The sequence below is a fragment of the Cyanistes caeruleus genome, chromosome 22 (assembly GCF_971803275.1).
Source record: "Cyanistes caeruleus chromosome 22, bCyaCae1.hap1.1, whole genome shotgun sequence".
NCBI lineage: Eukaryota > Metazoa > Chordata > Aves > Passeriformes > Paridae > Cyanistes > Cyanistes caeruleus.
This window is the reverse complement of record NC_141722.1, coordinates 6,550,865-6,564,612: the sequence shown is the minus strand read 5'-3', so window position 1 is coordinate 6,564,612 and position 13,748 is coordinate 6,550,865. Positions and strand designations below refer to the sequence as shown.

Here is a 13,748-nt window from a genome sequence, read left to right as displayed (position 1 = left end):
TCCCATTGAAATGAAGGTTTCACTTGGATATTTGGGAATTTGGGAACGTTTTCCCACAGGAATGAAGGTTTCAATTGGATATTTGGGAATTTGGGATTTTTTTCCCACAGGAATGAAGGTTTAAATTGGATAGTTGGGAATTTGGGAACGTTTTCCCACAGGAAGGAAGGTTTCAATCACATATTTGGGGATTTTTTCCAACAGAAATTAAGGTTTCACCTGGATATTTGGGATTTTTTTTATTTTTATTATTTTTTTTTTTATTTGAAAAATCGTGTGGATCCAGAGGAGTGAAAAGTCAGGAAGAAATTGGGAAATCCTTCAATCCCAGCTCCTGGAATTTCCCGTTCCTGACCAGGAATGAGCTCCAAAGGGAAAAAGGGGGGGAAAGTGTGATTTTCCCAGTTTTTTATTGGAGATTTAGCACAGAATTCCCAATCCTTGACACAGAGAGGGCAGCAGGAAAAGGTGGGATGGAGAAAATCCTAAAAGGAGCCACAGGAACGTTCCCAAACTCTGGGAAAACGGGAATGCAGGGCTTGGAAAAATCACATGGAGCCAGGAAGAAATTGGGGAAAAGGGCAAAAAGTGGGATTTTCCGTTATTCTTTGGGATTTATTGAAGAATTCCCAATCCTTGGCAGGGAATGGGAAATTTAACCAGTGGCTGCCACAAATCCCAATTCCTGCTCCGTAAGGATCGGGATTGAGGAATAAACTCTGCCCTGGGATGGAATTCCCAAAGAATTCTGGTGCCCAAGGCCAGGATGGGGAATGGACGGGACAGAAACCCCTCCAAGGCTCCAGGATTTTGTGATAATCCCATAAAAAGCTTCTCCAGGGAATTCCCACGTTCCCGAAGCTGCCGCAGCCCCGGGAATATCGGTTGGGATTTGGGGATCATTCCCAGCTCAGGGAATTCCAGCATTCCCCAAAACGCCGCTCCAGCCCCGAATTCCCGACACGGCGGCGCCCCCTCGTGGCCGATCCGCCAAGTCCACCCGAATTCCCAGAAAAACGAGAAAAATCCCCAAATCTCTCCTGCTTCCAATGGGAAATAACCCAATTAAGAATTCCCAATTAATCCTAGTGAACCCTCCTCATTCCTGGCTTGCAAAAGAAATTCCAGGAATTTGGGAATGCTTGGGAGTTTCTATGGAATTCGCTCTTTTTGATGGGACTTTCCCACTGGAAATGGGATTTTCCTGCTTTAAAAATCCAAAATTTTCCCATGAAAACGGCGTCACCTGGTTTGGGATTGATCAATTAATCATTAATTACCTGGAATTATTAACAGACATTAATAATTATTTGTAATGATTAGCAGAAACGATCCCAATGGATCCCAGAATTCCCGTTAGGAGCGCACGGTTTAAAGGAATTATTGGAATTCTTGATGACGTGAATAAAGACACGAAGACAGCGAAGGGAGGCTGGAAAATTTGGGAAAAGGAACAAAATCAGGGAAAACGAGGTTTTTCCATCCTTTTATTGATGAGCTGAGATATTCCCAATTCCGTTTGTTCCCGAGGAATTTGTTCCCAAGAAAAGCAAGCCCGGCAAGTGGATGTTTCAGGGATGTTTATTAGGAATAAACCACGGCATGACGCAGCCACGCCCACTCCTCGGGACGCTCCATGGCCTTGGAATCTCCAGGAAAAACAGGAGAACTCCCCAAAAATCCAGGAATTTTTATTAAAAACCAAGATTTTTATGGAAAAACTGCCAACCTTTAAATTCCAATGGTTTTCCAGAAATCCACGGAATTGCAGCTTGGAAAATCAAGGATTTATTCCCAGATTTTATCCTGAGGGAGAGCTTGAAATTTCATTTTTCCTCCTTTTTTTTGGGAGAAGAAAATCAGATCCTGAATTCCCAGAAAAACACAAATCAATCCCCCCAGCAAAAAAAAAAAAAAAAAAAAAAAAAAAGGGAATAAAAATTCCATTCCCAACTCCTGGAATCCACAGGGATCCCACAAACAGCACCTGGAATGCTTCAAATCTTCCTCCAAATCCAGGGAATTCAAAATAAACCGGAATTGGAATTTTGGGGTTTAAATAAAACCAATTTTTAGGGGGAGCAAAAAGGCAGCAGAAAATGGAAGTTTTTGTTTCAGCAGAGGAATCCCAAGGGAATTTTGGGATTTGGAATATTTCCAGAATTCCAGAGGAATTTGGGGGTTTTCTTTCCAACAATTGAAGCAAAACTTGAAGGGAGAGGAACCAAATTTGAGGTTTTACCAGAGCAGAATTCCAGGTGAAATTTGGGGCTGGGGCGGGAAATGTTTCCAGAATTCCAGAGGAATTTTGGGAATGGGATTTCGTGGATGAGGTGGGGGAAACATTTCCTAGAGGAATTTGGCGGTTGGGGGGGAAAATATTTCCAGAATTCCAGAGGAATTTGTGTTTTTTTAAAAATAATTGAAGTAAAATTTAAGCAAATGGACCCAAATTTGGGGTTTTACCTCAGCAGATGAATCCCAGAGGAATTTTAGGATTGGGATTTGGGGTTTTTCAGGAATTGAAGGAAAACTTGAAGCAACTGGAACTGAATTTGGGGTTTTACCTCTGCCTCAGCCTCTCTGCAGGAGCTCCTTCGTTATTCCCACTCCAAACCTGGAATTCCTCCCTTTCCAGGTGCTGCTCCCTCATCCCCAGAGCCCCAAATGCTGATTTTTGGGACAATAAAACAAATTTTTGGAACAATAAAACCATTTTTTGGGACACAAAAAAACATTTTTGGGATAAACCCCCCATTTTTGGGATGATAAAACCAATTTTGGGAAAAAAAAATCCATTTTTGGGACACAAACCCCAGTTTTTGGGACACAAACCCCAATTTTTGAGACACAAACCCCAATTTTTGAGACACAAACCCCAGTTTTGGGACACAAACCCCAATTTTGGGACACAAACCCCAATTTTTGAGACACAAACTCCAATTTTGGGACACAAACCCCAGTTTTTGGGACACACTCTCCATGGGGTGGCTGCATTTTTATTGTTTTTTTTTCCCACCAGTGGCACCCTTGTGACAAAAATGAAATTTTATCATTTCCCTCCCAAAAGGAAAAACCCCAACGTGAATCCAAGGCTGGATGTGGGAATTCCCTCTAATTCCAAAGTTGGTTTTTCCCTGATAAATCAAACCCTCGGTGATGCTTGTGGGAGTTCTGAGGGAAATTTTGGAATTCTTTCTTTCCCATTTATCAGCACTGAGCAGAACACAAGGATGGCGATTTATTGGGAATAAAATCCCCAAATTTTCTATCAAATCAACCTTCACCCACCCCTAATTCCCAAATCCACGTGGAATCTTTGCTTGGATCCCTTCCCACCTCTTCCCTAAGGAAAACACAAGGGAGATGCAGGAATGGGAGGGGATTTGTAAAAATTGCTCAAAGGAGCCAAAATTGGAAGATTTTCCCAATTTCAAAGCTCAGACGGAGAAGAATTCGATAAATCAAAGCACTGAAAATGAAACATCTCAACCCTGGAAGGGAAAATCCCCAAATTTCCTGAATTCAAAACTGAATGGAAGAACCAAAGCAACAAAATGCAGGGGCTCCCCAACAACGCTTCGACTCCGCAACCCAAAATCCCACATCAACCCAAGAAGGGCAAAACCCCCAAATTCCCTCAATTCAAAACTCAATGGAATAAGAATTTACTGAAGATTTTTCAATTTTGAAACCACAGATGGAAGAGAACCCTACAAACCAAAGTGGGTCACAACAACGCTTTGTCTCCTCAACCCAAAACCCCACCTTAACCCAGGAAGGGAAAAACCACGAATTTCCTAAATGTAAAACTCAATGGAGTAAGAATTTACTGCAGATTTTCCAATTTTGAAACCACAGATGGAGAAGAACTCTACAAACCAAAGCAATAAAATGCAGTGGCTCCCCAACAATGCTTCAACTCCTCAACCCAAATCCCCAGCTCAACCTGGGAAGGGCAAAACTCCCAAATTTCCTGAATTCAAAACTCAGTGGAAAACTTTACTGAAGATTTTTCAAATTTAGAACCACAGATGGAGGAGAACTCTACAAACCAAAGGGGCTCCCCAAAAATGCTTTGACCTCTCAGTGAGACGTAAAACCTTCTTAACCCAAATCCCCACCACAAGCCAGGAAGGGAAAACCCCCAAATTTCCTCAATTCAAAACTCAATGGAATAAGAATTTACGGAAGATTTTCCAAATTTAGAACCACAAATGTAGGAAAACTCTACAAACCAAAGTGGGCCACAACAACCCTTTGACTCCTCAACCCAAATCCCACCTCAGCCCAGGAAGGGCAAAACCCCCAAATTTTCCAAATTAAAAACTCAATGGAATAAGAATTTACAGAAGATTTTCCAAATTTAGAACCACAGATGGAGGAGAACTCTACAAACCAAAGGGGCTCCCCAGCAACACTTTGACTCCTCAACCCAAAACCCCACCACAACCCAAGAAGGACAAAACCCCCAAATTTCCTGAATTAAAAACTCAATGGAATAAGAATTTACTGCAGATTTTTCAATTTTGAAACCACAGATGGAGAAGAACTCTACAAACCAAAGCAACAAAATGCAGTGGCTCCCCAACAACGCTTCGACTCCTCAACCCAAATCCCCAGCTCAACCCGGCAAGGCCGAAAGCCCCAAACGTTGCCCCCGCCGAGTCCCGCCGAGCCCAGACCCCCCTGGAATTTGGTCCTGGGGACGCCCTCACTCCTGGGCTATGCTCCTCAGCACGTACTTGACTGTGTAGGCGAAGGCGGCGAAGCCCACGATGACAAACAAGTTCGCCAGGGCTCCCCCCAAGAGTCCGTGGTTCCTGTGGGGCTGCTGCAGCGCTGCGCCGCGCCCGGGGCCTGCCGGCTGCCCGGCCAGCAGCGCGTGCCCGTGGTGGCCCAGGTGCGCGTCCCCGTCCGGCACCACGTCCGGCAGCGGCAGCGAGGGAGGCCGGGAGCTCAGCTCCTCCTGGGCTTTCTGCTTCTGCTTCATCTCCTGCGGAGGGGAGGAGAAAACTCGCTGCCAAAGCGGTTTGGGGATTTTGGGGTGGAGTTCCTGCATGGGAAAGTGGAGTTTGGGGTGGTTTGGGGGTTGAGTTCCTGTATGGCAAAGTGGAGTTTGGGGTTTTTGGGTTGAGTTCCTGCACAGGAAAGTGGAGTTTGGGGGTTTTTGGGTTGAGTTCCTGCATGGGAAAGTGGAGTTTGGGGGTTTTTGGGTTGAGTTCCTGCATGGGAAAGTGGAGTTTGGGGGTTTTTGGGTTGAGTTCCTGCACAGGAAAGTGGAGTTTGGGTGATTCGGGGGTTTTTGGTTGACTTCCTGCATGGGAAAATGGATTTTTGGGGTGATCTGGGGCTTTTTCGGTTGAGTTCCTGCGTGAGAAAGTGAAAACTGAATGGGAATGTGAATTTGTGGTGATTTGGGGGCTTTTTGTTTGAGTTCCTCCATAGGAAAGTGGAGTTTGGGGTGATTTGGGGGCTTTTTTTTGGCTGATTTCCTGCAGAAGGGAGGAGAAAATTTGATGGGAAAAATGGAGTTTTTGGTAATCTGAGTTTTTTTTTTGTTGTTTGATTTCCTGCTTGGGAAAGTGAAAATTGAATGGGAAAGCAGAAATTGTGGTGATTTGGGGGTTTTTGTTTGATTTCCTGCATGGGAAAGTGAATTTGTGATGATTTGGGGGCTTTTGTTTGCAGAGCCAAAAAGAAAATAGAATGGAAGAGAAAATGGGGTGAATTGAGTGCTTTTCCTCCATGGGGGAACAGAAAATTCAATGGAATTTGTGGTGATTTGGGGCCTTTCATTTGATTTCCTGGAAAAGGGGAGGAGAAAATTCATTGGGAAAATGAACTTGTGGTGATTTGGGTTTTTTTTTTTTTGATTTCCTACAGAAGGAAAGAGAAAATTCAGTGGAAAAGTAGAAGTTGGGACAATTTGGGGGCTTTTATTTCCTGAAAAGGGGAAGAGGATGGAACGGTGAGAAGGGAAAATGGGTCCTAAATCAGAATTCCTTCAGGTACATGAATTAAAGCTGAAATCCCACACAGCTCATGGAGAAGGAAAAACTGGAAAGTCTTTTTTCCCACTCTCCTGCAGTCTCTACGCTGTGTGAAAGAATTAAAACCTTTGAAAAGGTTTCCAAAATGAACAAATCAACTCCAGACTGGGAAAATCCTGACCAGGAGAGGCTGAAGAAGCCCAGAAAAGGGGATTCTTGGTAGGAATAATAAACAATGAATATTTCCTTACCTCCACCACTTCAGGGAAGAGCTCACAGAAGACTTTATCTTTTAAATTAAATGCTAAGCTCTGTGCAGCCAGCTGCCTTTTCTGGGGAGAAAAACCACATTTCTCAGCAATTTCAAGAAAATTCAATTCATCTCTTCAAATTCCACACCTGATTTCCCACCAGAACAGTGCAAACCTCACACCAAGGAGTTTTAACACATCAAACATCAAATCTGTGAGCGTTAGTCACTAAAACTGAGGTTTATAGGCAAAAATTCTGATAATTTTTGATCCTGTGGGATCAAGGACAAGGAAAAATGGCTGAAAAAAGGATCCAAATCCCAACCAGGCTTTATCCCTGAGATCTCCCAGACTCCCAAAGCTTCCCAAGTGCTTTGTAACACCTCAATCATCAAATCTGTGAGTATTTTTCACTAAAATTGAGGTTTATAGGCAAAAATTCTGTTAGTTTTTGATCCTGTGGGATGAGGGTTCTGGGGTAAAGGCTGGGATCTGTGATCTCCCAGATTCCCAAAGCTTCCCAAATACTCTGTAACACCTCACACATCAAATTTGTGAGTGTTATTGACTAGAAGAGATGGAAATTCCAGGAATTTTTGATCCTGTGGGATCACGTACAAGGAAAAAGGATTCAAATCCTAACCAGGCTTTATCCCTGAGATCTCCCAGATTCCCAACGCTTCCCAAATTCCCAAAGCTTCCCAAATGGTCTGTAACACCTCCCCACATCACATTTGTGAGTGTTATTTACTACAGCTGATATTTGTTGATCCTGTGGGATCAAGGACAAGGAAAAATGGCTTGAAAAAGGATCCAAATCCCAACCAGGCTTCACCCCTGAGCTCTCCCAGATTCCCAAGGGAACAGCCGTGGCTCTGGAACTCACGGTGAACTCGGAGGTCTCGATGCTGCCCAGGGTGGGCCCCTTCTCCACCATGAAGCTGAGCAGCCCTGTCAGGATGGTGGACACCGACCAGGCCGGGTTCCAGGTGTCCGGGTGGAAATCCGTGATGGACAGACACAACCTTCCAAAAAAACACAGCCCGGGAACAGGGATTTGGGATGGAACAGAGCTGCAGCAGGAACGGCTGGAATGTTGGGAAGGAGTCCTCACCTGGTGTTGCACTTGAACCTTCCATTGGGGGTGATCATATAAATACTGGGAGGTTTGAAAGGGAATTCTCGAGGGAATATTAATTTTCCGTGGTAATATCCACCTGCAGCACAGAGAGAGCAGCTGGGCTGGGCAGCAGGTCCTGAGCGCCCCAAAAGGGCTGAAATCAATTCTACTGCATAAATAATTCCCACCCCAGATCCCCTGCTTTATTCCTTCCCCTCGACTTCCCAAAATGGGTGAAACCAGTTCTACTGCACCAATAATTCCCACCCCAGATCCCCTGCTTTATTCCTTCTCCTCAGCTTCTCAAAAAAGGGTGAAATAAATTGTATTGCATAAATAATTCCCATCCCAATCCAATCCCCATCCCAATTCTCCTGCTTTATTACTTCTCAACTTCCCCCCAAAAATGGGTGAAATAATTCTATTTCATAAATAATTCCCATCCCAATTTCCAATTCCCATCCCCAATTTCAATCCCCACCCCAATTCCTCTTTTTTCCTTCTCCCAACTTCCCAAAAAAAGTGAAATAAATTGTATTGCATAAATAATTTCCATCCCAATTCCAATCCCCAATTCCAATCCCCACCCCAATTCCTCTGCTTTATTCCTTCTCCTCAACATCCCCAAAATGGGTGAAATCAATTCTATTGTATAAATAATTCCCATCCCAATTCCAATCCCCAATTCCCCTGCTTTATTCCTTCTCCTAAACTTCCCAAAAATGGGTGAAATCAATTCTATTTAATAAATAATTCGCATTCCAATTTCCATCCCCAATTCCAATTCCCATCCCCAATTCTCCTGCTTTATTCCTTCTCCTAAACTTCCCCATAATAATGGGTGAAATAAATTCTATTTCATAAATAATGCCCACCCCAACTCCTCTGCTTTATTTCTTCTAAACTACAAAAAAATGGGTTAAACAAATTCTATTTAATAAATAATTCCCATCCCCAGCCCAAATTCCCGATTTATTTCTTCTAAGCTACCCCAAAATGAGTTAAATAAATTTTATTTAATATATATGTATTAAATTATATTTAATAAATAATTCCTATCCCAAATCTCCATCCCAATTCCCCTGCTTTATTCCTTCTCCTAAACTACCGCAAAAGGGGGTGAAGTAAATTTTAATCTCAGCTCACTGAGGACATTTCTGTTGTAAAAACATCAATTTTTGAAATTATTTGTCAGAAATTGGAGAACATTTGCTGTAAACCATTCTGAAATTTACTATGATTTGCCTTCAGTTTAATCTGAATTTTAATTGATTAAAGCCCTTGATAAAAATGATAGACAACAGCATCCTTATTTCTTCATCTCTCTCTCCCAGTTTTTGGATGGTTTAGTGGGAAGTTTCAGTGGGATTATTTTGGCTTTTCCCAGCCCCTGGAATTCCTGAGTTTCCACCCAAACCCCACAGGCAGGGATTTACCTTCATAGGGGGTCAGCTCTGGCCCTCGCACCACGTAGTGCCTGGAAAAAGGGGAATGGAACACTGGGAAACCACAAATATCCCAAAAATCAGCATCAGCCTCGGCCTTGGCTCCCTCCCCCTGCCCAGAGCCAGGAGAGACAGGACAGCCTGGGAAAGTGTGCCCTGTCCAGGGGGAAACAACCCAGCCCCGTTCCCAGGGGAAACAACCCAGCCCCATTCCCGGCCCCAGTCTCATTCCTGGGGGGAAACACAACCCAGCCCCACTCCCAGCCCCAGTTCTCACCCCAATTCCAATTCCCACCCCGATTCCCATCCCCACTCCCACCCCAAATCCCATCCCAATTCCAATTCCCAGCCCAATCCTCCATCTCCAACTCCCATCCCAATTCTCTATCCCCAATTTCCCAAATTCCAACCCTGATTCCCATCCCCAACTCACATTCCCTCCCCAATTCCCATTGCTATCCCCACTCCAATCTCGAATTCCCATCCCAATTTCCTATCTCCAATTCCCCATTTCCAACTCTCCCCATCCCCAATTCCAATGACCACTCTCATCCCCAATTTCCCAATCCCAGTTCCCCATACCCCCTCCAATCCCCATCCCCATACCTCCTCCAATCCCCATTCCAGTTCCCCAATCCCAATCCTCCATCCCCAATCCCCATCCCAGTTCCCCAATCCCAATCCTCCATCCCCAATCCCAATCCTCCATCCCCAATCCCAATTCCCCAATCCCAATCCCAGTTACCCAATCCCAATCCCAGTTCCCCAATCCCAATCCCAGTTCCCCATCCCCAATCCCCAATCCCAGTTTCCCAATCCCAGTTCCCCATTCCCCAGTTCCCAATCCCTGTTCCCCATCCCCAGTTTCCCAATCCCAATCCCAGTTCCCAATCCCAGTTCCCAATCCTCCATCCCCAATCCCAGTTCCCCAATCCCAGTTCCCCAATCCCAATCCCAGTTCCCCATCCCCAGTTCCCAATCCCAGTTCCCCAATCCCAGTTCCCCAATCCCAATCCCAGTTTCCAATCCCAGTTCCCCATTCCCCAGTTCCCAATCCCAGTTTCCCAATCCCAGTTTCCCAATCCCAGTTCCCAATCCCAGTTCCCAGCCTCTCCATCCGCACCATTCCAGGATGTTGGAGGGGAGGGGCTCTGCACAGATGTAAGGCACGGGATCCTTTTTGATCCTCAGGTAATCCTGCTTCAGCCTCTGCGTCGCCGTCGTTGGGGCTCTCTTATTGCTGGCGTTGCTCATCTAATTAACAGCAATTCGTTAATTAATTAATGCAAACAATCAGCCACACCAAACCTTTCTCCAGGGTCACTGTTCTTGTATTATTATATTATAATAACATAAAATTTATAAATACAATACTACACACAGTATATATATATTATAACTAATAATAGCCCTAGAAATAATATATATATGTTAAACATTATATATCCCTAGAGCTAATAATATATACAATATATGGTACATACTATATATCCTATACATATTTAATACAATATTGTAATATTATACATAAATTATAAATATAAAATAATGTACATAATACATAAAAAGTTATGTACACTATACATAAATATATAGTATAATACATTACTCATTATAAAATCCACTTTATGGGTTGTATTTGAAGCGATAATGATTTGGGTTTTTAAGCAGCAGGAATCATGGAAAATCTTCATAATATAATCTAATTAACAACAATTAATTAATGCAATTAACCACATAGCTTCATAAAACCTTTCTGCAGGTTTTTAGACAATCCACCTTATGGGCTGTATCTGAGATAGAAATTCAATTATTTCGGTTTTAAGGAGCAGGAATCATGGAAAATCTTCATAACATAATTTAATTAACAATTAATGCAATTAATCAACTACAGAGCTTCATAGACTCTTTCTCCAGGTTTTTATAAAATCCACTTTAGGGGTTGTATTTGAGATTGAAATTCAGTGATTTGGGTTTTTAAGGAGAAAAAAAATCATCATAATGAAATCCCAAGGAATGTCTGAGCTGGGGGATCCTCGGGATCCCTTCCACCTTGGGATATTTTATTCCATTCCTTTCTATCCTAAAGCTTTTTTTGAGTGAATAAATATAGATTTAGTCTGTTTTAAATTCAATTCATCTGCTGTTTTTCTTGTTTTTACACTCCCAGTGCCCTGAAATAAAGAACAAACAGGAACCTGACTTGGGAGCGAAATATTTGGAATTTCTGGTTATTCTCTTTGAAATATTCTTTTGAAAGATCTGTTTTGAAAGATCTCTTCTTTTGGAATAAAACCTCATCCAAAAGGAGCCAGATCAGGGAGGAAGGAGGAAATTCCCTGCTGAAATTCCGGGACAAAGGAAGAACTCACCTATACAACACACAGCAATTAACAGATGCCAATTAATTACCTTTCCCTCCATGGGTTTAGGGAATTCTTTGATTTTACATAAGGAAATTTGAGCAGAACTAAATAAAAATATAAAGCAATATCTCTGATACAATACTAAAATAACAATAATACAATACTTAAAATAAATGAAATAAATTTTAAAAATGAAAATAAAATTAAATAAATAAAATTATATTAAATTCCTGTAGCCCTCTCTATTCCTTTATTGCAAATAGGTAAAACTTACTTAAAAATTAATTGTCTAACAATTTAATAAACAGTTAATTCAAAAGAAACAATTTAACTCATGAGTAGCACTTATATGTGGTCAAATATTCAACCTCAGAATAAATCTGTTCAACCTGAATTTTGCCAGAATTGCTCTAACTTATTGATTTTAACAACATTTTAACTTTGAAGTCAGTCTTGAAATCATAACATTAAGGGTTTTTTTTTCTCTTTAAAAAAAATACCAGCTTTGACTTTAAAATAAAAAGTTTTTATTTAAGCTCAATTCTTTGTCTATTCCATAGCCAGCCTCACCACGGGCAGCACAAAAAACGGGAATATTTGAAATATTGGGATTTTTACACACCTGAAAGAAGGAAAATAAAGGAATACAAACGAAAATCCCGAATTCCCACCTGAATAAGGACACGAGGGAGGAGAAGTGAGGGAGAACAGGAGGACAGAGTGGGAGGGAGGGGATGGAGGGAGTGCAAGGGAGAGGGAAAAAGAAAAAATAAGGAAAAAGGGGGGGGGATGGGGGAAAAGGGGGGGAAAAAGGGGGGAAAGGGGAGAAAAAGGAGGGAAAAAAGGGAGAATAATAGGGGGAAAAAGGGGGGAAAAAGGAGAGAATGGGGAAAAAGGAGGGAAAAGGGGAGAAAAAAGGAGGGAAAAAAGGGGGGAAATGGGGAATAGGGGAGGGGAAAAAGGAAGAATAAGGCATTAAAAAGGCGGGGGGAGAGGGAAAGGGGGGAAAAGGGCAGAAAAAGAGAGGAAAAGGGGGGAAGGGGGGAAAAGGGGAAATGGAGAAAAGGGGCAAAAGAGGAAGGGGGAGGGAAGGAGGGAGGGACTGAAAGGGAGAGGAGGAAAAGAGGAAACGGAGAGAGGAAGGGAAAAGGGGAGAGAGGAATGGAGGGGTTGAAAGGGAGAAGAGAAAAGGAGAAAAAAGGGGAAAAGTGGGAAGAAAAGGGGGGAAACGGGAGAGGCAAGCAGGAAAGGTCTGAAAGGCAAAGGGGAAAGAGGGAAAAGGAGGAGAGGGAATGAAAAGGAGTGGGGGGAAGAAGAACCAGAGAGGGAGGGAAGGAGGGAAAGGGGAAGGGAGGCGCTGGAAAAGAAAGGGAAAGGTGGGAAAGAGAGGGGAGGAAGGAGAGGGAGAACAGCAGAGAGGGGGAGACACGAAGGCAGCCGCTCTGAAGGAGCTCACCTCTCCGCAGCCGCCAGGCCCCGGGCGGCCCCTCCTGGCCGTGGCCGCGGGAGGGAGGCAGGCGGGGAGCGGCGGCCGGGCCGCGATGGCGGCGGAGCGGGCGGGGCGGGCGGCAGCGGCCGCGGCTCCCTCACGGCTCCCTCACGGCTCCTGCCAAGATGGCGGCGCGGGGCGGCGCTTCCGGGAAGGAGCGGCGGCGCTTCCGGGGCCCGCGCGGCTTCCGCTTCCGGAGCCGCTCCCGCCGCGGCGGGAACGCTGAGGGGAGGCAGGGCCGGGCTGGCGGCGCGCGCCTGTCGCGACATAAGGCGATAAAAATCCGGGATGGCGGCACATCCCGAGCGGGAAGGGAGTGCAGGATGGTCCGATCCTGGCCAGGATACGCCAACCGTGAGAAATAGGGGTCGCTATTTAAAAAGACTTGAAAAAAGTTTAATAAGGGCTAAAAGGGACAATATCCAGCGCTGGGGTGCTTGGCAGTTTGGAAAAAGCACGCCGTTAGCTTAAAATGATATTTTAAATATATTTTTACAATACAGGATAATTTTTAATAATTTTAAATATTTTTTAATATTCTTAATTTAAATAATATTTTTGTATGTTTTCTACAGTAATATATTTCTTTGTACAGTAAAAATGTACATAGTTACACTTATGGGTTAAATGCATATTTATGAGGGTTATACATACTCGAGCATCCTTGTGAGCAGACATGTTCTAGGAACTTTTTTGCCTGGTTTTAACCTTTGACTTGTCTGCATGCCATCCTGTAGATTAAATCAATTTATTTTATTTCTTTTCAAGGCTCTATTCTGTTGTTCTGACACTCCTGATAACCAGAAAGTCAGTAAAAAATTTTTCTCTTGGTATCCTGGTTCTTGTCACTGTTATCACAGATGAAACATAGCTGTTTCACACTCATTATCTCATTAATGACTTAATTAAATATCCCACTAATTATCTGAGTTAGTTGCACAAATAAAAGCATTTTAACATTACATAGTTTTAATAGTATGCTAAGAATGTTATAGATTATGGATCAGATATAAGATTATTCTGTTTATCACACCGCTTTACACGGTGCATACATAAACTGACAGATTGTACTATACCAAAAAGC

General features: G+C 43.3%; 1 protein-coding gene across 1 annotated transcript; it reads right to left on the bottom strand.

Moving 5' to 3' along the window:
* Window positions 1–1,567: 1,567 nt before the first annotated feature.
* On the bottom strand, window positions 1,568–12,823 carry UBE2J2 (ubiquitin conjugating enzyme E2 J2). Its single transcript, XM_086860531.1, has 7 exons — window positions 12,632–12,823; window positions 9,933–10,063; window positions 8,801–8,841; window positions 7,359–7,461; window positions 7,131–7,269; window positions 6,245–6,325; window positions 1,568–4,996 (listed from the first exon to the last, which is right to left on the bottom strand). The coding sequence occupies exons 2-7, from the start codon at window positions 10,061–10,063 to the stop codon at window positions 4,715–4,717; spliced, it is 777 nt and encodes a 258-aa protein (XP_086716657.1). The 5' UTR covers window positions 12,632–12,823; the 3' UTR covers window positions 1,568–4,714.
* Between the last annotated feature and the right edge of the window lie 925 nt (window positions 12,824–13,748).

Excerpts from the sequence above, each read along its gene's own strand:
- UBE2J2 (XM_086860531.1), bottom strand. The coding sequence starts at position 10,063 with ATGAGCAACGCCAGCAATAAGAGAGCCCCAACGACGGCGACGCAGAGG. Across the intron at positions 8,842-9,932 it reads CCCTCCAACATCCTGGAATG|GCACTACGTGGTGCGAGGGC; the intron begins GTGCGGATGGAG and ends CCCTTTTTCCAG. Across the intron at positions 7,270-7,358 it reads AGGTTCAAGTGCAACACCAG|GTTGTGTCTGTCCATCACGG; the intron begins GTGAGGACTCCT and ends TTTTTTTGGAAG.